This window comes from Ipomoea nil, unplaced genomic scaffold (assembly GCF_001879475.1).
Source record: "Ipomoea nil cultivar Tokyo-kokei standard unplaced genomic scaffold, Asagao_1.1 scaffold2036, whole genome shotgun sequence".
In the NCBI taxonomy this organism is placed as follows: Eukaryota; Viridiplantae; Streptophyta; class Magnoliopsida; order Solanales; family Convolvulaceae; genus Ipomoea; species Ipomoea nil.
This window is the reverse complement of record NW_017618464.1, coordinates 3,113,393-3,140,551: the sequence shown is the minus strand read 5'-3', so window position 1 is coordinate 3,140,551 and position 27,159 is coordinate 3,113,393. Positions and strand designations below refer to the sequence as shown.

The 27,159-nt window shown below is 39.5% G+C and overlaps 4 protein-coding genes across 5 annotated transcripts; 1 reads left to right on the top strand and 3 right to left on the bottom strand.

Moving 5' to 3' along the window:
• Nucleotides 1–1,127: 1,127 nt before the first annotated feature.
• On the top strand, nucleotides 1,128–11,286 carry LOC109148157 (uncharacterized protein At4g10930). 2 transcript variants are annotated; one of them, XM_019295984.1, is made up of 14 exons: nucleotides 1,128–1,526; nucleotides 2,171–2,256; nucleotides 2,500–2,590; nucleotides 2,774–2,820; nucleotides 3,114–3,183; nucleotides 3,440–3,549; nucleotides 3,710–3,775; nucleotides 4,086–4,624; nucleotides 5,877–5,945; nucleotides 6,559–6,652; nucleotides 7,091–8,336; nucleotides 8,423–8,497; nucleotides 9,283–10,383; nucleotides 10,803–11,286. In XM_019295984.1, the coding sequence occupies exons 1-14, from the start codon at nucleotides 1,458–1,460 to the stop codon at nucleotides 11,019–11,021; spliced, it is 3,882 nt and encodes a 1,293-aa protein (XP_019151529.1). In that variant the 5' UTR covers nucleotides 1,128–1,457; the 3' UTR covers nucleotides 11,022–11,286. The 2 variants fall into 2 exon arrangements, with proteins under 2 accessions (XP_019151529.1, XP_019151530.1); XM_019295985.1 differs by lacking the exon at nucleotides 5,877–5,945.
• Nucleotides 11,287–12,246: 960 nt separating this feature from the next.
• On the bottom strand, nucleotides 12,247–13,403 carry LOC109147807 (uncharacterized mitochondrial protein AtMg00810-like). Its single transcript, XM_019295464.1, has 2 exons — nucleotides 13,181–13,403; nucleotides 12,247–13,130 (listed from the first exon to the last, which is right to left on the bottom strand). Exons 1-2 carry the CDS (start codon nucleotides 13,401–13,403, stop codon nucleotides 12,247–12,249), a joined length of 1,107 nt encoding a protein of 368 aa, XP_019151009.1.
• A 66-nt stretch (nucleotides 13,404–13,469) lies between these two features.
• Nucleotides 13,470–15,573, bottom strand: LOC109147806. Its single transcript, XM_019295463.1, has 3 exons — nucleotides 14,812–15,573; nucleotides 14,579–14,621; nucleotides 13,470–13,948 (listed from the first exon to the last, which is right to left on the bottom strand). The coding sequence occupies exons 1-3, from the start codon at nucleotides 15,571–15,573 to the stop codon at nucleotides 13,470–13,472; spliced, it is 1,284 nt and encodes a 427-aa protein (XP_019151008.1).
• Nucleotides 15,574–15,753: 180 nt separating this feature from the next.
• LOC109147805 lies at nucleotides 15,754–16,161 on the bottom strand. Its single transcript, XM_019295462.1, has one exon. The coding sequence runs from the start codon at nucleotides 16,159–16,161 to the stop codon at nucleotides 15,754–15,756; it is 408 nt and encodes a 135-aa protein (XP_019151007.1).
• Nucleotides 16,162–27,159: the final 10,998 nt, after the last annotated feature.

The following is a 27,159-nucleotide window of genomic DNA, read 5'->3' as shown; positions in this document are numbered from 1 at the left end:
TACGGGATCTCAATTCGAGAAGCGACCAAATTAAATGACAACCCAAATCCCACAATCGCAGAACAAAGTCTGAGGAAAATCAATTCCACAATGGCAATTCAAAGATATAAAGAAATTGACCGATCGATTCCTCTATCTGTATAGTGTGTTTAAGCGTGTATTTTTTTATTTTTTATTTTTCTCTTCAGTTCTCTCTCTATATAAATGTATAGAGAAAATTTCAAGTCATCGGAAAATCAATTGTCGCCGGAGATGGAGAGAAGATTGGAGAAGAAATAAAAGAGGAATAAAATGACTAAATTACCCTCATAATTTGACCATTAAAATTTTTCCGGTGAGATTTGGCCGGCAATTTGGCCGGCGTGACCAAAATTGATAGAATTGCATAGTTAAGGTACTAAATTATCATTTTTGAAAGTCAAGTGCTGCAATTAACATAACTCCAATAGTCAGTGGACCAAAATTGAAATTTTCTCTGAAGAATTATCACTCATTTCATAGAAACAATAATTGAAGGTTCCAAACCAAACTCATAGCCATATATACACATAATATTTATATATAAACAATGGCATATGATTCAAAAACAAAAATTCATAGGAAAAATGAACCAATAGTACCGTTCACCGGAGATTACGATAGAGACTCGTGCTGATAACGTGTTATAATTTGACCTATCAACTATCTTTGTTCTCACGTGATGTTTGCACGGTAACTCGCCCGGAGGTTCATATATATGTATGCGTGTATACGTAAAGAAAAGAAAAAGAAGAAGAAGAAGAACACCAAATGTAGGGCACAACAATATGTGTGTCATTTCATTAGCCTTCACTCCATTATATAAGGTTTCATACAACCTTTCACATACTCAACATCAATACATGATTAAAGGCTAGGCTATTGAAAGGTTTAATGGTTTAATGGCCACTAATAAAATATTTATAACAAAATTGTTATTATTCTGGTGTTAATTTACTATTTTATAACAACTATTTTACAAGAATTATATAATAATACACTATACAATTTATATTAGAAAATTTAATTCGTGCATCGCACAAGTGAAATATTAATTTCTCTAATAAAAAAATGAGAGTGCACGGACACTCACAAGCTGATTAGGGTGCTACTCATTTTGACGCTCCCAAACACGGCTCTTTCTCTTCGCTGTTATTGATTCTTTTTCCCTTCAATTTTCAGTCAAAAGCAAATAATCAGTACAGATTTTATGATTCCGATGGGCATACATAAACTCAGAAAGGACGCCCGAGCTGAGCTGAAAATGGCTATTGAGTTCCTCTGACCCGTTGATATAAAATCGAAATTTCTAAAACCCTAAGTACAATTCACTGGGGAAATACGTTTTATGTACGATCCGTATACGTACGTATATTATTTTTACTCAGAATTTGGAGCTTCGATTTTCGAGCTTTTGTAGTTCAGGTGTATGCTCAGCTATGGAAGTGGAATTGGTAACAGATGGAATGCCGGAAGATGAAAAATATGGCATTGATGAAAACTTTGAAGTGAGTTTTTAATTTAATTTTATTTTTCCTCTTGTTACATTAAAAATCAGTTTATTTATTTATTTATTTATTATTATTTTTGCATTAAAAATCTAAAGTCAGTTTAGTGGTGCTTTTACACTTAAAAAAAAAAATCAATATGAGGTGTGCAATTGTTTCTTTTACGAGCAAAAATAACATCTTGAGCTTGCATTTTTAATTCTACTACGCAGTTATATACTAGCTTGCTATATAGTTCCGGATAGTTTGAGAACCAGTACTCTTAGTGTGTATGCATTGATAATGCGAAAAATAACATGAATGAATAGAAGAAGAGTTGTAACTTGTAGTCTTGGAAGCCAGAATAGAAGGAAGAAAATTGCATGAAGAATGAGAAATTGTAACTTTATTGAATTTGCTATGCATGGTGGGATATAAGCTAAAGGAAATGTGTGGTTTGGTCAATTCATTTGGGGTTGAGTGAATTTACACCTGTACTTTATTATTGTTATTATTATTTTCATGCATATTTTTGTTGTGAAGGCTGGATCACCTAAGGCACACTTCTCTTTCATCAAACCTGAATTGAAGAATTGGTTTAAGGTTTTCTTGATCTCTGCTTCACCAAGTTTATGTTCAAGTGCATTTTGATTTTTCTGATGCAGGATCTTTCAACTTTTGAGAGTGAAAGATGTGGTATATGTATGGATATCGTCATTGACCGAGGAGTTCTTGATTGTTGCCAACATTGGTATTAGACTAAATCTTTAGTTCTAGTTTTATTGATAGTTAGAATCTTATTGCAAACTAATCATGCCCTTCCCTCTTCTGGCAAAAGAGCAAAGGTGGGGATCATATGGTGATATGTTTTTGATGGCTTTGTGCTTTGGGACTGCTTTCAGTTCTTAGTAGGATATGATTGTGATTTGTGTGTGCTGAAGTGACAGTTTACTCAGATCTAAATGATGACCAGATCTCACTTTTTAACTTCCAGGTTCTGTTTTACATGCATTGATAATTGGGCCACCATCACAAACTTATGCCCACTCTGCCAGATTGAATTTCAATTGATCACTTGTGTGCCGGTGAGTGACAGAAATTACTTGGTATTGCTTCATTTTATCTTGCAGTAATGCATGCAATGGTTGCATATCTCTCCTTGATTTTTGTATTTTCATGGTGATATTATGCTTGAACAAGTTGTATATTGGATATTCAAGTTCTCAAATAGAAATTAATGCGTATGCATCCATATTTATGCCATGAAGGTATTTGATACTATTGGAGGGAACAAAAGTGATGATGATTCATTCAGGTATTCTTTTCCACGTATCTTACTATTTATGTATTTGATTGAAACCAATGCATTCCTGATTATCATACATTCTGAAGAACGAAGGTAAGGGTTATATAGACATAAAGCAATAAAATGGTTAAATGGTTAATAATAGATTATACATGCGAAGATAGAAGCCTATGAGTATACATTTCTGTTATTTGTGCTTTGAGAAGCTTTTATACTGTCTGATATTTGTTAGTGAGATGCTTATGTTACTATTGGTTTCACACCCTGTGATGACTGGACACTGATTTTCCTGATCTTTACAGGGATGATGACTGGTCCATTGAAGGAAAGAACAATACTCTCTCATTTCCATCATACTATATTGATGAGAATGTGAGTTAAAATCTGTATGATGCTTGTGAGTTATATATTCATGAGAATGTAAGTTAAAATCTGTGTGGTGCTTGTGAATTATAAACTCTCAAACAACAAAAGTTGAATAAGGAAAAATGTTTATTGTATTCTTGTCTGATAATAGAAAGTCTCTGGTGTTGTGTTGGTTAATTTTTTGTTTTTTGAGTTTCAATCCTGAAATTGTAGAAATCAATAATTTGTGATGTTGTGATTCAATGCACTTTGCGTCTTGTAGGCAGTTGTCTGCTTAGATGGAGATGGCTGTAAAATTCGGACTGAATCAGCAGGAATTGAGGCTGATTCAAATCTTGATACATCAATTGCTTGTGACTCATGTGACACATGGTAAACTTGGTCTTGAACATTTTTGAAGCTCTGCACATCTAACCATACTAAAATAATTACCAATTCTGAATTGAACAATTGCTGACCTGATTATTTCTTCTTTCCTATATATTTTGTTTTCTTTGATTTTCCTATTAATTTTTGGCATTTGACTGATCAGGTACCATGCTTTTTGTGTTGGATTTGACCCTGAAGGCACTTGTGAGAACTCATGGCTATGCCCAAGGTACTGTAGGTGGAAACTTTTTTCCCCAAAATTTCATATTTCCATTCACATGTTGCAGTCCCATGGGGGCACAGATTAGGTCAATGTTTATAACTTTTGGCATGCATCTTCCTTTGTTGTCCTTTAATGTGTGGGTCAAGTTCAAGCAAAATACTTTCTGTTAGCAGGGTTTGCTTCCCCCTCCCCCCCCCCCCCCCCCCCCCCCCCCTCTCTCTCTCTCTCTCTCTTATAATTGCATATAATAAGAGGATGTGGTCATTTGCTAAATCTCAAAGATATCTGGCAGCATAACTTTTGTATTACTCTGCAGATGTATTGCTGACAATGTCCCTGGCAAATTGGATGTGCTTCCAGTATCTAAGTCCAGCAACCAATGTGATCCAGAAAATGCAAGTAACAACTCCTCGATTGAGCCTGATTTCTCTGGAAAAGTGTGTGTTGCTGTTGCTGATGCTGGTGAGACTGCTGTTGTTGTCTCAATGGTTGAGGGATATCATGAGGATGGAGCATCAGACGGACAAATTTCGACTTCAAATTCTAGCAAAGACATAAAACCTAGCACATTATCATCTAATTCTGTTGTCGATATTCACAATTCAGTATTGGATGACAGTAAGTGTATTCTGCCAAACCTAGAGCCGGAGGACCAAGAACTGCCCTCTTCACTCCATAAGTCTTCTGATTCAACTCCATATTCTTCTACATTAGCTAATGTGGAGATAAACACTAATGATAAAGTAACAAGTGGGATGACACTTCTACAAAGATCTGTCCAGACACTTAACAACAAGGTGATCGAACCTGGTTTAGATCTTCATCTCGGTTTAACAGTGGGATCATGTACAAAAGGTAACTTCATACTTTTGATATTTGCTTGTTATCTTGTAATTTATGTTGTTCATGCAAATTGCATATTTTTCCTTAAATGGCTTGCTCTTGAGCCCTGTTATTTTATTTTTGTAATATTTACAACATAGATGAGAGCAAAGTTGTTAAAAGCGCTCGCTTTTGCGCTTAAAGTGCATAAGCGAGCAAGCGACGAGAAGTCGCTTCACTTTGGCTAGGCGCAAACTCGTGAGAAAGTAGCCGCTTTTCGATGGAGTGACGAAGCGACAAGCCGCTGCAAAGCAAGGCTTTCTCATGAGAAGTGCAGTCAACTAATACAATACAGATCCTGCTGCCCCCTTAAGAATCAATTTTGTTATATTGTTTCCTTTACTAGTTTAGTTATGTTGTTTCCTTTTTATTAAAGATTGCCTTCATATTTAGTTTAGCAGTTTTTAGAATATTATTTCCTAATATCTTTCGTTGTACCTCCTATATATATGGGAATATTAATTTGTCTGGTTAAGTTGGAAATTGAATAAAATCAAAAGGAAGTTTCTTCCTCCAACTTCTCCTCTCTTATTCTATAATCAACCACCATAGGTAAACCATTTTCTTCTTCCGTTAACCATAGACCCGTGACGCGTAGTCTAACTACTGAAACATATTATCAACCCTTAGGAAATGTTAAGAGTCCACATTGAAAATATAAGAGAGAACATATGGGTTTATAAGGCCATGGATTAAACTAGCTAATTGATTGGATCCAATCTTTTAGTGTGGTTTGGCCCATGTGCATTATAGCCCAGTTGAATGACCTTGCCCTAATCTTTAGATTTAACATGGTATCAGAGCTTGTTCGGGCGTCCAAAGCTTTCGTTTCAGGGGATGGTCCAATCCAATTTCAAGTGGTCAATCGGCTAGATTCAAAATTGCCTGGTTGTCCATGGTTTGGCCCATGTGCAGCCCATGTGCATTATAGCCCGGGTGAGTGATATGGTTTGGCCCAGCCCAGTTGAGTGTTCTTGGCCCAATCTTAGATTTAACAGGAAAAAAAAACATAAAGGATATGAAATTAGGGTTTGAGTTGCAAGTCGTGACCTTCTCCAGCCTTCTGAAAGGGGCGACTTGACAACTCGTCACGGCCAAACCCAAATGCCGACTTCCTTGTGCCCTCGCTTCCAGCCGAACTTCGATTTGCCACTTCTCGATCTTTGACCTCGGCTCATGTGAGCTCTTGGATACCTCGCAAGCTTTTTTTCCCTTTTTTGGCCAGACTCTCGAGCATCTTGGTTCACTTCAATGGTTCAACAAGCTTCCTTTTTTTCCTCTCAGGCTCTCAATAGTGGGTTCCTCTACTTTCTATTTTTATAAAGACAGAAGTTTTTTTTTTCTTCTACTTTTATAAACTATAGTGACTTAGTGTATATATAATAATATATTTATATAAACAAATTAATAACTTAAAGTCTTAAAATCTTGATTCTTGATTTAACTTTAATTATCATTTAAATATGTTATTGTGATTTGTGCTACAATATTGATTATTTGCATTAGAATTTACATTAAACCATTGTATATGCCATTTTGCATTACTAATTAAGTAATTGTAATTTTTTGAAGAAGTGTCGCTTCGTGTGAAAAAGCGGCGGTTTGCTTTGCACTTCCACTTGCAAAGCCCAACCTTGTTGCTTTGGTGTGCTTATTTTTTTTTATTTTTTTTTATTTTTTTTTATTTTTTGCTTTAAAAACTTTGGATGAGAGTTAGTAAAATGGATGAACATCAAGTGCCTGGATGTGTGCACCCAAAGAAAGTGAGGGGGATCAGATAAATTTTTTTTATTCCTTTCAGGAGTATTCTTGAGCTTCAGAGTTTTTAGCAAATTGTAGTTTCATTGGCAGATTTGAAATGATTTGATTAAAGATGTTCATTTTTGCTTTTATTGTCTCTTCTTAAGGGTTTTCAGCAGATAACTCAGGTGACAGGCTGATGACAGAAAAGGAGGTCCCTGTTGCTATTGCTGGTGCTAAGAGAAAACATAGAGAAATCAGGTTTTTGTACAAATCCTTGGCAGTTCTATTTCCATCTCCCTTAACACCATGCTTTTTTGGCACTACACCATTACTCTATTATTCCCATTGAATCTTTGTTTCATTGAATATACTCAACTAAGCCTTTATTCAAATCTAGTTGGGATCAGCTACAATATTCCCCTTAAAATATGTTGAGTATGCAAATATTTTGCACCACTTTCTTGTATACATGGGAATAATAGATTAATATCAGTGTAAAATTTTATACACCCCCTTTTGTCTAAAAGAAATGACTTTTGTGTTGTAGAAGGAATGTTTGCTTTCCTTTCTTAAATGCAAATCTTGAGATCAATTCCTGTTATATTATTTGGCCAGTTACAAAAATTATTGTTGAACCTTTCAGTAGTTTATTCACTTCTACCATATCTGTTATATTTATTGTGATTGTGTTTGTAGAGATGCTGAAAAAAGGAGAAGTAAAGGTAAGAGTGAGAATCCACATCATTTGAAGAAAGCCAAAACTGAGGGCAATGGACAGACTGATCCAAAGGACCAAAAGGTTACAAGTACTTCAGATGACCAGTCCAAATCATGTGTAACTGTCCCTAAAGATGGAAAGCTGAAATGCATATCCAAAAAGGAAAGTGCAGACATTGATATTATGGATATAGTTCAGGGTACAAGTCGTAAACCTTTGAAGAAAAGTGCACGAAGCGATCCTGATGGCATGTCCAGTAAGCAAAAGGAAAATGCAGCTGGCTTGAGAGTGAAAAAAATAATGAGAAGAGTTGATGGTGAAGATTCATCTGTGCTAGTCCAAAAATTAAGAAAGGATATCAGAGAAGCTGTTCGCAGCAAATCCACTGAGGAGCTTGATAAAAACATTTTTGATCCAAAACTTCTGGCTGCTTTTAGGTCTGTTGTGGCTGGATCAACAACTGAAACTATGAAGTCACATATAGATCTGAAGGCAAAGCAGTCACTCTTGCAGAAGGGAAAAATTCGTGAAAACCTAACCAAAAAAATTTATGGGATTGGGGGGAGGAGAAAACGAGCATGGACTCGAGATTGTGAAATTGAATTCTGGAAACATCGCTGCTCAAAAGCATCAAAGCCTGAAAAAATTCAAACCTTAAAGTCGGTTCTTAACCTCTTGAGGGATGACTCTGGGAATGCAGAGATAAAGCACACAAATGCAGGAGAGGGAACGGGTTCCATTCTATCAAGGCTGTATTTGGCAGATACTTCTGTTTTCCCAAGAAAAGATAGCATTAAGCCTGTCTCATCCCTTAATACTAGTGGAATGTCTGAGCACATGACAGAAAATGGCCCTCCAGCAAATGCTTCAAAACCATCTCTTCCAAGTCAAGCCGACACAGTTCCCCAAAATAACGAAGCTTTGAAACAGGTCCCTATTCCTCCTTTGACTGCCAAAGTAGCCCCTAAAATGGTTCCTAATAAGAAACCTGATTCTTCTTCCCGACTACATTCAAACAAGTGCCTAGAAGGGTCATCTAACTCCACATCAAGCAGCACCATACCTTCCAAGGGGGAATCTGTCCTTCCATCTGATAATACAAAGACAGATAAAAGGAAATGGGCTTTAGAGCTTCTTGCTAGAAAAGCTTCAGCTGTTACTAAGAATGCAGCAGATGGAAATGCAGAGGATAATGCTGCATTGAAACAAACTTATCCCTTGCTAGTACGTTTTTGACTTCCCTTTAAATACTGTTCTTCTACCTGCTGTTATTTGGCCTCTGAACTGATGTTATTCTGCAATTGTAATAGGCTCAACTGCCAAAAGACATGCAACCGGTTTTGGCTCCCAGTCGTCATAATAAGGTTCCTATGTCAATCAGGCAGGTAAAAACGATATCCATTTCCCTTCATCATAGAAATGGTGGCTTGGTCAATCCAATCATACATGTCAGCAACTTACTACCTACTTCTGAATCCTCCTGACTAAAATCAGAGAACAGGAATCAGAAAAGAACCAAAAGACAATAACAAGGAAACAAAGTCATCTTTAAGTAATCAAAATAAATGCGTAGTGTGTTTTGACAAATGTAATTGAACTTAATGCTAAAATTGCTACCCTATTTTCTTCTGAGCAAAGGCTAAATCCAAAGTCATTTGTTCCTCAAAACATAATTGGTAACTATAAATGCACCCCTGTGGTGGGATTTACAACTACTCACTGTGCAGGGTGGAACATTTTTACCAAGTTGTTTCCATTATACTAACTACCCCAGCACTGCTACCATATCTACGTTGCAGTCTCACAATTGTTACTATTTCCACTAGAACCACCACCAATCCTGCGAAGACATTAATTACTAATTCTTCAATAGTATAACTAATTCTCTACTCTCTAGTGATTCTAGGAACTGCATTGAAATATTATTGATCCATATGCACAATCAATTGCTTGAAATGATTTTTGTTGCATCTAGTTTTTCCATTAGGAGAATGATTTGGTGTGTTGTCCAGAGCTTAAAATATTGTCACTTCCTGTGATTTCTTTTGACTTTTTGTTGGTCTTGTTTTGATAAAGCAAAGTTTTCAGTTTCTGAAGATTGATGCTCCAAACTTGATGTAACCGCGTTTACAGTGACTTTTCATTGATAATTTTCAATTTTTTGCAACAGGCTCAACTTTATCGCCTTACTGAACATTTCTTAAGAAAAGCAAATCTAGCAGTTATTCGTAGAACTGCAGATACAGAGTTGGCCGTTGCTGATGCCATTAATATTGAAAAGGAGGTTGCTGATAAGTCGAATAGCAAATTAGTATATGTTAATCTCTGTTCTCAGGAGCTACGGCGTAGATCTGATAGTACTAGTTCTGACAAAGCTACCGGGTTGAATCCTGGGCAAAGTACAGAGATGCCTTCTAATGCATTAGAAGCGTCAATTGAGAATCATTCTGCTGACTCTGCTGTAATCAATGAGGCACTAATAAATGCTGGGCTCTTGTCTGATTCCCCACCAAGTACCCCACAGAGGCCTACAGAGGAATTCAAAGAAGAGAATTGCTTCTCAAATGAAGTTGAAGATGATGGGCCTAATGATGTTTTCGATGTTGAACCTCCTCCAGAGCTTGATATCTATGGGGATTTTGAATACAATTTGGATGATGATTTCACAGGTGCTAGCAGTTCCATGATCTCTGAGCCACAGCTGGTAGAAGCCAAAATGAAAGTTATATTCTCCACACATAACCCTGATACATCGAATGTCACTCTGGAACAACCAAATGTGGAAAGACAGGAAGCTTTTGAAGGTCCCAAAGATTCTTCTTGCCTAGTTGACAGTGATGTTGCGAGCACTCAAGCAGGAAGCTCATTAATTGACACTAGTAGAGACAACAGCATCCCTCAGAGTTCCTTTATTGATGGAGGTGAAGAGCTTTCTATTGCGGAATGTGAGGAATTGTATGGACCTGATAAAGAACCACTAATCCAAAAGTACCCTGAGATGGCGTCAATAAAGCCATGTGAGCTGGCAATCAATAACCAAATTTCACAAACTAATGGGAGCTGTGAATCTAGCCAAGCAGCCAAATCATCTGAGCTAGAAAGTGCGAGTGGAATGGATAATGTGGAAGCTTCTGCTTCTTCCCAGTGCCCTTCTATTACAGCAAATTCACCAAACAACCTTGAGGGGGGTGAAAATGTACAAAGAAGGGACAATGCATCTAAATCCAATACCAGCAAGGAATCAGATAGCACCAGCCCTGTGTCAAGGAAGGTACTACTGAATCTTCCCCCATGCTCTTGCTTCCCAACCCCTACGCTTCCATGCCCCCCACCCAAAAATTAAAAATAAATAAAATGAAACCTGAAAAGTTATAAATTCTTATGTTCCTCGTGATTGGGGAAGAAAAAAAGAAGGATGTCTTGCCACTTGAGTACTCCACTGTGTTCTTACTCCCACATCCCTATTCTTGTGTGATCCCTAATTCCCTACCCCCAAAAAGGCAAAATAAATAAATAAATAATGAGAAACCACGAGTGAGAAAAAAGGAAAAGATGTCTTTCCATGGGAGAAAATCATGGATTGCAGACATTGCTTTGTGGTTTAGTTTTGAGAAACCTTCTAGGTTTCTACATTTTATTTTCAGGTTCTTTTGGTTGGAAGGTGACTATTAATTGAGTATTTCCTTGTAGGTTGAAGCTTATATCAAAGAGCATATCAGGCCACTATGCAAGAGTGGTGTGATCTCAGTTGAACAGTACAGGTGGGCTGTGAGTAAAACTACTGAGAAAGTTATGAAATATCACTCCAAAGACAAAAATGCTAATTTTCTCATAAAAGAAGGTGAGAAAGTGAAGAAACTTGCAGAGCAGTATGTTGAGGCTGCACAGAATATGCCAAAAAATCAATAGGCCAACAGTATAATATACAGTCAGTGTATAGCTTTTGCTTTTGCTTTTGCTGTTTTATTTTTGTTTTGCCCGAAAGAATGGCTGTAAAAACAAGAAGAGAATGGTCGGTTCATTTCTTGAAAAAGCATGGATAGAAGCCATGTATAAAGTGATTCTCAAATTTGTCTGCACCTTAAAGCTTAAGACAGGCTTTTGATAGACATTTTAGTCTATGTAGCACAGAATTGAAACTGTAAATGAGAAACAAATGTGAAATTTGTCACAATGATGGAGTCTTTCCGTAGTGTGGGAACAACTTCTCAAAATGAGGGTTCTTTTTGTACGTAGTGAGTAAAAGTCTAGTTTTTGTCGATAGATTGAGTCACCATAATTTATTTCTCTATAATTTTATTCGGCGGAGGTGTGAGGGTCCTTGTGGGCAAATGAGAAACAGGGAAACAATAGTTTAAAAAAAATATAGGATACAGAAAGTGGAAAATATAAGGGTATATTTGTAAGTTTTTTTTTTTTTTTTTTTTTTTTTTTTTTTTTTCTTAATATTCATAAATATTAATTGAAATGTAGCCTGAAACGGTACGGAAGATAAGTTAAGTATACACTTTTTTTTGGGAATATTGATTTATATTCGAGGGAAGCAAGTCAAACAATCCCAATTAAGCTTCGCAATGAAGACTGATAATGAAAGCTGGGAATTGATTTGTGTATCAATAGACTCAATAATTTGTTTACATTTATACAGACAGGAGAGTTTCAGGTTTGTGCATGCAGTGCATGCATGAAGAAATTAGAAATGGTTTAGTTACATACTTACATACGTTTGTGTATAAACTGTAGTCCATGAATTGAAAGATATATTCCTTGGTGATGATGAGTTACGTTGGTTGTATTCTGAATTCAAGCGAATTGAAGCAACGTAACCGTCCATTATATTACACGTACAGCACCTGGTTGCCAAAAAACGTACAACGGATGAACAAGGAAACTGATAATCAATTGAATAACAGAATACGATTACAATTAATACTCTCAGGAGAGAGAAGTATCTAATAGCCAATAGACTAGGACTAAACTAGAATACATCAACTAGTAATAATATTAATAATAATAATAAACCATAGTCTAACACTCCCCCTCAAGCGCAAGGTGGGTGACTCACCACATTGAGCTTGGAACGAAGAACAGCGAAGTGTGCAGCCGGAAGCGGCTTCATAAAAATGTCAGCAAGCTAGTCCTTGGTGGAGACGACGTGAACCCGGAACTCGCCAGACGAAACTTTGTCTCGGACGAAGTGATAGTTTACCTCAACATGCTTGGTGCGCGCATGAAAAACTGGGTTGGCACATAAGTATGTCGCTCCAAGATTGTCGCACCATAGAGTCGGGGGTGTTGCCGAGTCAAGGCCCAACTCACGAAGTAAAGACAGAACCCATGTCACCTCCGCACAGACGTCCGCTAGACCTTTATATTTGGCTTCAGTGGATGAACGAGCTACTGTGCGCTGTTTCCTAGAGACCCACGATACGAGATTGGTACCTATGAAGACAGCATAGCCACTGGTGGACTTACGATCCACTGGACACCCTGCCCAGTCAGAATCCGAGTAGGCATGTATTTCCGAGGTCCTGGATGGTGAGACGCGTAGCCCGTAGTCTAGAGTTCCCTTTATATAGCGGAGAACTCGTTTAAGTAAACCCCAATGCTCCTGTGTGGGACTGTGCATGAACTGACATAGACGATTGACCGCAAAGGATATATCCGGCCGAGTGACGGAAAGATACTGAAGTGCCCCCGCTAGCCTCCTGTACTGCGTGGGATTATCAAATGGCTCGGTGGACTGGCTAACTGGTTGAGTAACGGACGCTGGTGTGGCTAGCGGCTTGCAGTCAGTCATGCCTCCTCGTTGCAGAATGTCACGTATGTACCGCCGCTGTGTGAGAATCATACCATCTGGAACTGTGATGGTTTCTATGCAGAGAAAGAATGTGGGCGCCCCGAGATCCCGAATTTTAAATGCCGTAGCCAATCGCTGTAATAAGGATTCAACTAAGACAACATTATTTCCGAGCATGATGATGTCATCGACATACACAAGCAGGAATACTCGGGATTCTGCAGCAGAATAATGAAACAGAGATACATCTGTTTTGGAGGCAACAAACCCTGTTTCAAGTAAGAAATTATGCAGACGATGAAACCAGGCCCGCGGGGCCTGTTTGAGCCCATATAAGGAACGCTGCAAGTGGCAGACATGATCGGGATGATCAGGATCCTCATATCCTGGTGGCTGGGCATGTAGACAGTTTCTGATAAGTGACCATTCAAGAATGCGTTGTGGACATCCAGCTGGCGTAGGGTCCACCCGCGTGATATGGCAAACGCCATTAGTATTCGAACTGTGGTCGGTTTAACCACAGGGCTAAATGTCTCAAAAAAGTCCTCGCCTGCAACCTAGTTAAAGCCCTTGGCCACCAGTCTTGCCTTGTAGCGCTCAACCGAACCGTTGGCTTTGCGCTTGGTGCGAAAAACCCATTTGCACCCTACAATGTTCATGTTTGGTGTAGCAGGAACCAGCTGCCACGTGTTGTTATGTAGTAACGCGTTGAACTCTTGGTCTATAGCGTCTCGCCATTGTGGATGCCCAACCGCTTGGGAGTAGCAAGTGGGGTCCGTAGTCGAAGCTGTGAGTGCATGTAGTTGTTCTCCAGTTCCTTTAGTCATACGCCTTAACCGCATGACGTGGGCCCGCTCCAGGGGCCGGGCCCGTGTTGCCCTTTTCCTCGGGACACGAGTCGGTGCCCGGGGAACCAGAGTTGATGGTGCACTCGGCGGTGGTGATATGATAGTACTATCACTTTGGAGAACGGGACTGGAGCCCCATGGTACATTTGAGATGTCCGGTGGCACTTCTTGAATTTTGTGACTATTTTCTGCAAAAGGGAAAATGGATTCGTCAAAGCGAACATGACGACAAGTATAGGTTTTCCCGGTGTTAAGGCTCATGCAGCGGTAACCCCTAAAGGACGGTGGATAACCTAAGAATACATAGGGACTTGACCGGTACTCGATTTTATGACGATTATATGGGCGTAGATAGGGAAAACAAAGGCACCCAAACACACGTAGATATGTGTACGTGGGAGGGGCTTTGTAAAGGCGATAATAAGGTGTATCAAACTGGAGTGAGGCAAACGGAAGACGGTTGATTAGGAAGGTGGCTGTTTCAAACGCATGATCCCAATAACGTTGTGGGACAGACGCTTGAGCCATTAACGCCAAGCCGGTCTCGACAATATGCCGATGCCGGCGTTCAACACGGCCGTTTTGCTCGTGTGTATAGGCACAGGATTGTCTGTGAACAATCCCTAATTTCAAGAATAGCTTGTGTAATTTTTGGTATCCCCCCCTCCAAATCGGACTGAATGGACTTGATAGAACACGAAAAAGTGCGTTCTACCGTCGCCCGGAAAACATCAAAAATCTTATATATATCGGTTTTAAGACGTAGAGGATAATACCAACAGTAGCGGGTGTTATCATCTACGAATAGTACAAAATACCAGGAGCCATCCGCAGAAATAACTGGCGCTGGGCCCCATATATCTGTGAAAATTAAATCGAGTACATTATTACTGAACTTGACTACCCTATCTAAAGGAAATCGGGCAGACTTGCCAAGTTGACACGGAGAACATAATTTGGGAATAGCAACGTTATTTGACTCAACGGGGCATTCTTGTAGGACACGATGTAGTGCTTGACTATGTGGGTGACCGAGACGCTGATGCCAAACCATGGAAGTGGCACGAGCCGAGACGAACGCATAATGAGCACTGAGAACAGACAACGAATATAAGCCCCCCGAGCTTGGCCCTTTAAGCAAGACCGCCTTAGTGGTGCAGTCCTTCACAACAAAAAAATTGGGGTGAAACTCAAAATAGCAGTTATTATCTCTAGTAAAACGATTAACAGATAACAATGACGCGGATAGTTCAGGGACATGCAAAATTTTAGATAATTGTAAGGATTTATTAAGAGACGGAATTGCTGCATGACCCACACGCGAGATGGCCAAACCTGTGCCATCGCCCACTCGCAAAACATCGTCACCATGATATTCCTCGGATTGCGTGAGGATACTGGAGTCCGGGGTGGCATGCACCGAAGCCCCCGTGTCCGGCAGCCAGGTCGTCACCGTGGGAGAGGACGCCGGCGCTGATCCGCCACCTGCTACGGCAACGTGCGCCGTTGGCGGCGGTTCGGAATATCTCCGGTAACAAAAAGCAGCGGAGTGCCCCTGCTTGCTGCATATCTGACAGCGCACCCCGCCGTTCCGGCCACGACCGCCTCTGCCTCCGCGCTGGTTGCCACGTCCGCCGCCATCTCCTTGCTGACAGTGACCGCGACCTGCGTACAGCGCTGAAAGATTCCTGGCCGATGCTGCGGGTGAGTGCGCCGGGAAGTCATCCTTGTGGATGAATTGCTGCGCTTGAAGATAATCAGCCAGCTGTGGAATCGACACCGGCGTGCCGTTGATCGCCAATGCGGAGGCCATAGCCCGGAACTCAGGCCGTAGTCCACGAAATACATATAGGTTTTGCTCCGATGGCGTGAGAGACCTCCCGGCCAATGCAAGGTCCTGAACGAGGTGCTGCGCCCTTCCTAAGTATTCGGAGGTGGAGCTATCACCTTGTCGTAGAGATTGAATCTGCCCGAGCAGATTAAGGCAGCGAACCTACGTTGATGACCCCAAAGCTGTCTCTGTGGCTGTCCAGACACCACGTGCGGTGGTTTGCCTGAGCGCGAGATACATCACCTCCTCAGATAGGGAGGAGATCAACAGGGAGAGAATGGATGCATCCTGTTGCACCCATGTGGCGTAGGCCGGATTCTCCGTTGTGGATACGGCATCACTTGATGTGTCGCCGGCGGGAATCTCCAAGAATGGCGATGGCTGTGACCGCGTGCCATTTACAAAGCCTAACAAGCCTTGACCCCGAAGAAACGGGATCACCTGCGTTCGCCAGTATAAGTAGTTCCTGTGCGTGAGCTTGAGTGACACAAAGTGGTGCGCACTCGTCAGGGAGTTGGAATTATTTGGGGAGGAGATGGTGGTTACTGTACGCTCGGAACTACTCGACATTGTCGACGGGGAGGGAAGGGAAAAATTGAGAGAATTTTGCCCGGATAACTGATACCAGATGAACAATGAAACTGATAATCAATTGAATAACAGAATACGATTACAATTAATACTCTCAGGAGAGAGAACTATCTAATAGCCAATAGACTAGGACTAAACTAGAATACATCAACTAGTAATAATATTAATAATAATAATAAACCATAGTCTAACACAACGAACATTATTAGGATCGGAATATCTCTATCTCTATATATATTAAAGCAAAATGATTGGCACAAAAATTTCCCCCCCAAAAACTTAGTGGCATTTTTGTAAAATCAAACTAATAATAATAATAATAATAATAATAATAATAATAATAATAATAATAATATAATAATAATAATATAATAATAATAATAATAATAATAATAATAATAATAATAATAATAATAATAATCTCTATAATTAGCATATGTATATATATAATATAAATAAATGTGTGTAACGTGGGAAGAATAATATATATGTAATATATATTCCTTTATTATTTTGGAATCAAAATTTATTATGATGGGAAGTTACCAATCTCTTTCTATGCCCTATTAATGACTATTAAATTATTTCATAAAGATTAGTTTACTACCTATATAATTATGTAGATGAGAATTAAAAAAATTTGTCTTCCTCCTTTTTCCTCCATTGCCATGAACTTTTATACAATATAAAATTATATATTTTCTTCTTCTTCTTCAAGGTTGGAACTCTCCTTTCAACAATGAATGTAGTTGTATATTGATGATAATAATCAGACACAATACAAAGGATATATAAGGAAGGAAGTAAGACTAGAGTCCTAGTCTAACACATACAAGAATAGAATTCTAGTGTACCATAAATACAAGTCCTAACACTCCCCCTCAAGTGCAAGGTTGATAGCCAACAACATTGAGCTTGTCACGTAAAAACTGACAGCGCTTGCTGGCTAAAGACTTAGTAAATATGTTAGCAAGCTGATCCTTTGTAGAAATAAAATGAATTTGTATTTCACCCTTAGACACTTTGTCACGAACAAAGTGGTAGTCGATCTCGACATGCTTCGTCCGAGCATGAAAAACCGGATTGGCACACAGGTAGGTGGCCCCTAAATTGTCACACCATAGCCGAGGCGGAGCCGTGAATGAAATACGCAACTCGCGCAGTAAGGAGACAAGCCAGGTGACCTCAGCAGCCACATCCGCAATAGCTTTGTACTCAGCCTCCGTGGAAGAACGGGCCACAGTACGTTGCTTCTTACACACCCATGAGACCAAGTTACACCCAAAAAACACTGCAAAACCACTCGTTGACTTCCGATCAACCGGATCACCGGCCCAATCAGAATCAGAATACGCATGAATAGAGCCAGAAGGCGACTTCCGGATAAATAAGCCGAGATGCGTGGTACCTTTCACATAGCGTAGAACCCTCTTGAGCATAGACCAGTCAGCCGTGGTAGGAGCTTGCATGCGCTGACAGAGCTGATTCACCGCAAAAGAAATATCAGGCCTGGTGACAGTAAGATACTGAAGAGCCCCAACCAGACTCCGGTACTAAGTAGGATCTGCATACGGAACCGCGGACTCCTCAGCCACCTTGACCAGAGAGACCGGCGTGCCAAGGGCCTTGCAATCAACCATGCCAGCTCGCTTCAGAAGATCACCCATGTACCGCTTCTGAGACAACAAAAGACCACCTTGATGAGAGACCGTCTCAATACCAAGAAAGAAGGACGGAGCCCCCATATCTCGAACCTTAAAACAGTGGCCATCCGAGAAATTAAGCTAGCGACCTGAGCCTGATCAGAACCAATCACAAGAATATCGTCCACATAGACGGGAACAAACAACTGAAAATTAGAGCTAGAGTGAATAAATAAGGACACATCAGTTTTCGAGGAAGCAAACCCAACAGAAACCAAGAAATCATGTAACCGAGTAAACCACGCCCGCGGAGCCTGTTTAAGACCATAGAGCGACCGTTGTAGCAAACAGACATGACCTGGTTTACTCTTATCTTCATACCCAGGCGGCTGACGCATATAAACGGTCTCCGACAAATTGCCATTGAGAAACGCATTGTGAATATCAAGCTGCCGGATCACCCAGTCACGAGACACGGCAAGAGAGAGCAACAAACGTACCGTGGTGGGTTTGACCACCGGACTGAACGTATCGAAAAAATCTTGACCAGCCACTTGGTTAAACCCCTTGGCCACGAGCCTGGCCTTATATCGCTCAACAGAACCATCCGCCCTGCGCTTGGTCCGAAAAACCCACTTATAGCCGACAACATTCATACTGTGAACCTCCGAAACTAGCCGCCATGTGTCATTATGCAGCAACGCATTAAATTCAGTGTCCATCGCCTCACGCCACTGCGGAGATTTCATCGCTTGAGAAAAGCACGTCGGATCCGGATTAGAAGACTGAGCAACCAGTGCCACATGATCCTCGGCAGCCACCCCCATACTGCGCAAGGACATAGAGTGCGACCTCGGGAGGAGCTGCCGACGCCGCCGGCGCCGAACCGGGACTGCTGTGGGCGTTGAGGCTGTCGCTGCTTCACTGGATGGAGCAGCAGCATGCAAAGGCGCTGCCTGCCGCAAATCAGGCACAACACCCGTCTCCTGAGCTGCACGTGGAGCTGCCGGAACAGGTAATGACGGCAAACAGGAGGCAACACGCACAGGAGCCACAGACCACAGATCAGATGCATTCTCAGAGGGCAGAACCTGCGGAGCAGAAGCAGAAACAAAAGGGAACACGGATTCATCAAATCTCACGTGTCGGCAAACAAAAACCTTATTAGTGGCAAGATTCATGCAACGATAACCACGAAAAGAATCAGGATACCCTAAAAACACACAGGGAGCCGATCGATACTCAAGTTTATTTTTATTATACGGGCGTAGTAATGGAAAACAAAGACATCCGAAGACTCGCAAAAACGAATAGGAGGGAGGAGAGCGATATAGCAATTGATACGGACTAGAATTCCCCAGAATAGACGTAGGCAACCTATTAATAAGATAAACGACGACCTCAAAAGCATATTCCGAAAACCGAATAGGAACAGAAGCCTGAGCCATTAAAGCAAGGCCGGTCTCAACGACATGACGATGTTTTCGCTCAACCCGGCCATTTTGCTCATGCGTATAGGCACAGGATTGACGATGAACAATACCAAGACTAGTGAGAGTAGTATGTAATTTTTTATACTCTCCCCCTAAATCTGATTGTAGACACTTAATTTTGCAGGAAAAAGACCGCTCAACCATAAGACGAAAACGAGCAAAAATATCATATAAGTCCGTTTTTGCACGCATAGGAAACAACCAAGTGAAGCGAGAGAAGTCATCAACGAATAAAATAAAATATCGATAACCATTAACAAATGTAACAGGCGCAGGGCCCCATATATCGGTATAAATCAAATCAAGTACATGACGACTCGACGAACTAACATGAGGCAAGGGAAACCGAGAGGACTTCCCAAGCTGACAAGGCGAACACAAAGACGAACTAATACTTTTAACAGACGAACTAACAGGACAAGACTTCAATACTTGACCGAAGACGCGATGGTGTGGATGTCCAAGACGCTTGTGCCAAACCAAAGGAGATGCCCGAGACGCAAAGAACGCAGCAGACGCGGAAGGCGACATTGGCCACGTATACAGACCACCAGAGGTGCGGCCTTCATACAGGACCGCCTTGGTTGAAGGATCCTTCACAAAGAAAACATAAGGGTGAAATTCGAAAAAGACATTATTATCGGTGGAAAACTTACGAACAGACAATAATGACGCAGAAAGAGAGGGAACATGTAAGACATTAGATAGATTAAACGAACGAGACGCAGTGGTTAACGAAGCATGACCAAGACCAGAAATAGGCAAACCTGCACCGTTTCCAACACGGAGAGTGTCCGGGCCAGTATACTCAGCCATAGAGGACATCACCGAGGCATCCGAGGTGGCGTGATCCGTAGCACCGGTGTCGGGGAACCAATCATGAGGACCCGCAGAATCAGCATCACCAGTCTGAAAAGCCATATGAGCCTGAGGAGCCGAATCCTGAGCATAACGCTGAAAACATGTATGGGCAGTGTGTCCCTGGGCATTACACAACTGACACCGCGGAACATACGAGCGGCCACCACCACCGCGATTCTGACCACGACCGCGGCCACGCTGCCCACGACCACGGCCACCCCGACCATTCCGGCCACCAGACCTGCCGCCACGCTGTATAGCCATCATTGCCAGACCAGAAGGCCCTCCGATAGCACCATCATCCGCACATATAAACTCGTGCGCGACCAGAAAATCCGCAAGTTCAGTAAGAGAGACCGGCTCACCCGTCGTCAGAGTCGCTGCAAGAAGCCGATACTCCAAGCGCAATCCACGGAAAACATACAAATTCTGGTCATCCAACGAAACATGGCGACCGGACAAGGCTAAGTCCTCGACTATGACCTGCGCACGACCAAGGTAGTCGGCCACGAACTCAGTCCCTTGCCGAAGATTCTGCAACTGTCCAAGCAAACGAAGAATACGGGCACGAATGGTCGAACCAAGAGCACGCTCAATCGCCGTCCAAACCTGCCGAGACGTCGTCTGACCTACCGCATGATGCATAACCTCCTCAGAGAGAGAGGAGATTAGCATTGAAAGGACTGCTTGGTCTTGCTGCAACCACGCCGCACGAGCAACTGATGGATCGGGCACAGCAGATTCGACCACGGTAGCACCAGGAGAAACAGCGACAGCGGGAGCGGCAGAAGGACAAGGATACGTGCCATCAACGAAGCCAAGCAAACCCTGACCACTGAGAAAAGGCACCAATTGAGTCTAACAGAACAAATAGTTCCGGGACGTGAGCTTCACCGAAACAAAATGGTGAGCAGCGGACAGCGAGAGATGAGCCGTGGGGGCTGTCGCGCTTGGAACCTAAACGGTTCGTTCGGAAGAGACAACGGCATTACTAGCTTGTTGATCCATCGGGAAAAAGAAAAGAAGAATAAAGAACCCGGGTCTCTTGATACCAGATGAATGTAGTTGTATATTGATGATAATAATCAGACACAATACAAAGGATATATAAACAAGGAAGTAAGACTAGAGTCCTAGTCTAACACATACAAGAATAGAATTCTAGTGTACCATAAATACAAGTCCTAACATCAACAAGTGCATTGTAAGTGTTATTCCTTTATTTTATTTTATTTAGTATGAGTAGAATACAAGTAGGGACCTTAACATTTTACTGGTGCTTATGTGTATCTTGTGTTGTTTTATTGTTGATGATGATGATGGTTGATAGAAGAGGAGTATTTGAACAATTAAGACTTAGAGAAATTTGGGAAAATAAGATTTCACGGTAAGTGATTGTTTTCTTTTTACTTTACCCAAAGTATTTTACAAAGTGATGGATATGTTGGTTGATAATTATTTGATTGAATGTTTTGGCATATGAAATGACTCAATTGATTACTTAAAAACATTTTTATACTTTAAAAAAAAAGTATTTATGAATTATACGGTTTATATGTTTTGCTTAAAAAAAATTATTATTGATTTCATTTAGATTCAAGAAATAAGTGTACAACTATATATAAACTGTATATATTTGTTTAAAAATAATATATATATATATATATATATATATATATATATATATATATATATATATATATATAGATTTTGGATCCGGTGAGGTTACCATTGTCAGGTGAGGTGGTGAGGCTTGATCTGGTGCGTTTATTTGGGTTTTTGGATGGATTAGATTTGGCTGAATATAATGCCTTGTGCGTGTGATTTATTTGCATGTGGGAGTGTTGTTGTCTTTTTGGTAATGTCTTAATTAGGGTGTAATAATTAATTAGCAGATTTTATGGGCTTGTGCACTACTTAATTATGGTATTGTATCGGGTGTGTGCAATTTGTTTTTCCGTGTGTGCATTTGGCTTCAATTCTTTGTTATGCTGTGTGTGCAATTTGTTTTCCCGTGTGTGCGTTTGGCTTAAATTCTTTGTTATGACGGGTATGATCAATCAGCGGTATGGTTGTGGTTTTTGTTGCATGTTGATTCCGTTATTCAATTTAAAAATTAATGAACAGAAGTTTGCGTTGTGTTATGAAGTTTTTCTGTGTGCATTTTATGTGTTCGGCTTGTGTGTTGGGTCACAAATTGGTTGACAAGTTTTCAGGCCAAATATCTCTTATTTGGACTGTCATCTAGAATTGAGGCAAACTTTTACCATATTTTGGTATGTGTATTTTAATTGTAACATTTTATGATCTATTAACGGTTGGTGTGTTGTTATTTTATATATTTATTTGGTGCTTTTTGTTGTTATGGTCTGTGCAATTGGGGTTTACAAGGGGTGTTTTTTTTTTTTTTTTTTTTTTTTTTTTTTTGGTTTAAAATTTACAGTGCATTCTAGTAGGTCTGACGTTTGTTCGGTTTAGTTTTTGGGCTTGTGCGTTGGGTTCTTAACTCAACGCACCGACTTAACTAAATGGCTGCACAGACATAACATAACCCATAACACACTTCTATTAAGGTTGCACATACCTCTTTCCGGTTGCACCTTCATTGTTGAGGAGATATCCCACCGCAAAACACTATTGCTGAGTACAAATGTTTAAATACAAGTCACACTCTATCAACAATAATTTATAACCGTAAATATATTATTCAACACCATAATTAGTTGATCCTTAGCATGGAATATATTCCAATCTATTCCTAACCATATATAGCTTTAATATTACAATTACTTATACACCCTTATGCATAGACTACTACCATAGATGGAAAATAAATCTCTTTCAATCTCACCCTTTGATATGTTATGATTTAATGGATGAGATGAGACCCCATTATCTCACCCATCTAAGTGACCTCATGGGATCCGAAGGCTATATATATATATATATATATATATATATATATATATATATATATATATATATATATATATATATATATATATATAGAATTAGGTTCTGGTGCGGTTAAGGTGCCCAGGTTCTGGTGCGGTTAAGGTGCCCAGGTGCAGTTGTGCAGTTTAATTTGGGCCATTCATCTCGCTTAAATCAACGTCCAGGATTACCAAAATTTAAAAAAAAAATGCGGTGGCAATTTTGTAATTTTTGCATCTAGGTCAAAATTAAGGTGAGCGGATCTGTGATTAATATGCGTGAGGTTTGTGCATAAGGTGCGTGAGGTTTGTGCTTAATGTGCGTGGGGTTGTGCTTGATGTGAGTAGTTGTTAAAACTTAAAGTCTGTGAGTTAATAATTAAAGTGCGTGGGTTTTGTGCTTAATGTGCGTGAGGTTGTGCTTAATGTGCGTGGGTTTTGTACTTAATGAGCGTGAGTTTGTGCTTAATGTCAATAGTTGTTTAAACTTAAAGTCTGTGAGTTAATATTTAAAGTGCGTGTGTTTTGTGATTAATGTGTGTGAGGTTATGCTTAATGTGTGTGAATTTTGTACTTAATGTGGCGTGAGTTTGTGCTTAAAATATAACACTTAAGGTGCATGTTTCTATCACTTAAGGTGTGTCATTTTTAGCTTATTCTTCTTTCTTCCAGACACGCGTTTTTTTTTTTTTATAATTTTTATTGATTTGAGCCGTTGATCTAAATTTGATCAACAGCTCAGATCTAACCGCACAACCGCATGGGAAGCTATACCCGCACCTGAACCCTTATATATATATATATATATATATATATATATATATATATATATATATATATATATATATATATGGGAGGCTTCAAGTAAGAACCATATGTTAGGTAGGAACCTAAGAACTAATCCAAGTCATTCAAATTTGCTCAATCAATGGTCTAGATAATTAATCATTTTTATGTGGATCTTAAACATAATTAATTAGAAAGGATATTTCTGTAATTTTGTCCAAATACCAATTACAAACTAATATTATATTTAGATTCTTTCCAAGATATTATGTTGACACAAGATAAGGAAGGAGTCTAATTTATTGTGATTCTTTTTTCAGTTGATCTGCGGTTCATGTGATTTCGGAGACAGAAGAGAAATTCCGATCACCGGCGGATGCTACTACAGAAGGATGGCAACTAGCGTCAATGAAGGTAAGAATAAGATTTGTCCGCATACACATGTGCACCCTTCAATTTGGTTTAAATTGAATACATGTGTTATCCTTTGTGGAAGCATACAATTGGATGATATCTGCTACTCTCGTACTTTTGTGTGTGCACAAACAATTGAAAGAAGATGGGTGATATTTTGTGAGTCTTCTCAAAGTTTCTAGCGTATGATCTACCATGGTTTGAACATTGTCTAATACATTCATCCTATGTTCTAGACAGTTATGCACACTGTCAAATACATTATGACACACAATGCATTGCCAAAGTGCACAACTCCGCCTGTCGCATCACCTGGGTTGTGTTCACACACCACTTTAAGTAAGTGCACACACAAAAAACACAACTACGGAGAATGGATGGATGTGTCCTTGCCATGGTTTGAACATTGACAAACCGTAATGTTATGTTCCTGACATTTATGCACACTGTCCAATACGTTGTCGCACACATAGTTTTTTCCAAAATGCCAAATCATTGTCTTTAGCATCCATCTGGTTATCGTGAACTCATGGGTGTAGTTTTTTCCGGTCGGGGGAGGGGGGGGGGGGGGGGGGAAGTACTGATTGCTATAATTTGGAGTCAATCACAGTATAAATTCCTAGAGTATTCCATGGTCGATCCCACGAAGAATACTACTAACTGTTATCTTGAATAATCAATTGGTTGATATATAAGGAGAAACACAAATAAATAGAATGAATGTAATTTAAAAGAATATTTATGAATTTAAAGCAAAGGAAAACTTTCAATTGAGAGAAGACTAGGGGTTTGGGTTTACCTATTAGATAATTAACTAACTCTCATAAGTATTAATTCTTATGACTATAGTGATGATTGTTTCAAACCGTCGAGCTACTAGGTTGTATTCAATTAACTGTGATCATCCGTCGATATCTCATCAACATTAATTAAACCCATTAAGCAACCATCAAATATCACCACAAATGCCTAAAGCTATGTCTAATTTAGGTCAATTGTGTTTATCTTACGAGTTCTAGGTTCATAATTCACCTGTCAGTTCTTCTTATGAACCCTAATATTAGAATTATGCAATGACCAGTCACACAATCAACAATTAAAATACATAAAATAAATATAATCAAGTTCAATCATTAAACTGAAATTGAAAGAATTAACACATGAAAAATAATCAATTAATCTAATCAAGGCTAATACAAATCCCTAATTAAAGTTCTAGCCAAGAATCATAATTAAATGTATAGAAAGTTCAAAAAATAATATTCTGAAAATTTAAACAAAAAGTAAGGAAGAAAAATAGTTCAAGTCTAAGAGATGATAGCTGCGATTGAAGCTCGAGAATTCCTTGAAGAAGTCGCTGTCGCGCACCCAGGCCTTCCTACTCTTCTCTCCGCCGTTCCCTCTGTTAGGCTTACTCGTTGTGTCCCCTTTTTTTCTTAATCTGCCGAACCCAATGCTTAAAAAACAAAAGCATTCAAAATCTTCTAATTTCTTTCTTATCTTCTGCGCAAAAAACCCTCAAAAGAAAACAATAAAATAATATAAAATAAAGTTAAAGTAAAGACAATTATTATTATTATAACTTAATAACATAACTTAATTATTAAAACACTTATAAAAATTTAAGATATTTTTTTGAATGCTACTAGCTCCATTACATTGTAGTATCTATCTATTTATATACTTTCTCAACCTACTGAAACACAAAGAGAAAATAATGCCTCCACTGAAGCTTGAACTCACAACCTTCCTAGTGGAAATCCAACCTGAGTACCATTGGACCACATAGTCCTAGTTATAAAAATTTAAGATATAAAACTACCAAATAAATAAAATAAAACTCCTATTTAAATTAATAAAAATGCAACATTAGTCCAATATTTATTAAAACCAATATAAAGTAGTAACATATAGATAATATAATATTTAGTATAAAATCGACCTTAAAACTTAATTTATTTATGCAAATCACTTACTAAAATTACTCTAAATAATGCCTAGAAATTAAGCTTATCAAACTTCCCAACATTCAAGGTTTTGCTTGTCCCCAAGCAAACTTATTTAATGAAATCAAACTACCAACCATAACCATGTCAACTAGGCATTCAATTCCAGGAGATGGTAAACACATAATACTTCATGAGAGTTCAAAGTTATATGCAACCAAGACAATAGAGAATAGTAGTCCTCACGGTTGTTCACTCAATCTCTCATAAATATATGTATAAGAATGGTTCACAACATCCTCTATTGAGAGTGCACTTGCCATAGGCTTTCTTGTTCACCAAAACTCCACTACCAAAAGTATATGAACAACACGAGTCAAAAGGTCTTTATTTCTGGGTCGTAACGGGGCCAAGGGTATGTGGTTTAATAAAGAAAGGGTATAAGGAATAACAAATACAGTCCAAGGAATCAGTAGAGTTATAATTTCACCATATCAAGAGCAAGAACTTGTATTCTACCAATACAATGAACTCTACCAAAACAAGCAATCATTTCTTCATTCTCCCTCATCCTTTCCATTGATAACTTCTCAAAACAACTTTAAAAATCTCATTTTCATCTTTTTTTTTTTCATTATTTTTTCCTTTTTTTTTTTTTTGAGTAAATACCTAAAATGGTCCCTCGACTATAGCTAAATTCACAAATTGATCCTCGACTTTCAATTTCAACCAATTAAGTCCTTAACTTTGTTATTTTGACACGATTTGGTCCTCCATCTATTTGATCGTTTGTTGACCGTGACCGACGATCTCCAGAAGAACCTTCAGCTCTCGTCGGAGCATGTGGAGGCCTCCAGGATGACGTTGCACCGGTTCGGAAACACGTCGTCTTCGTCGCTTT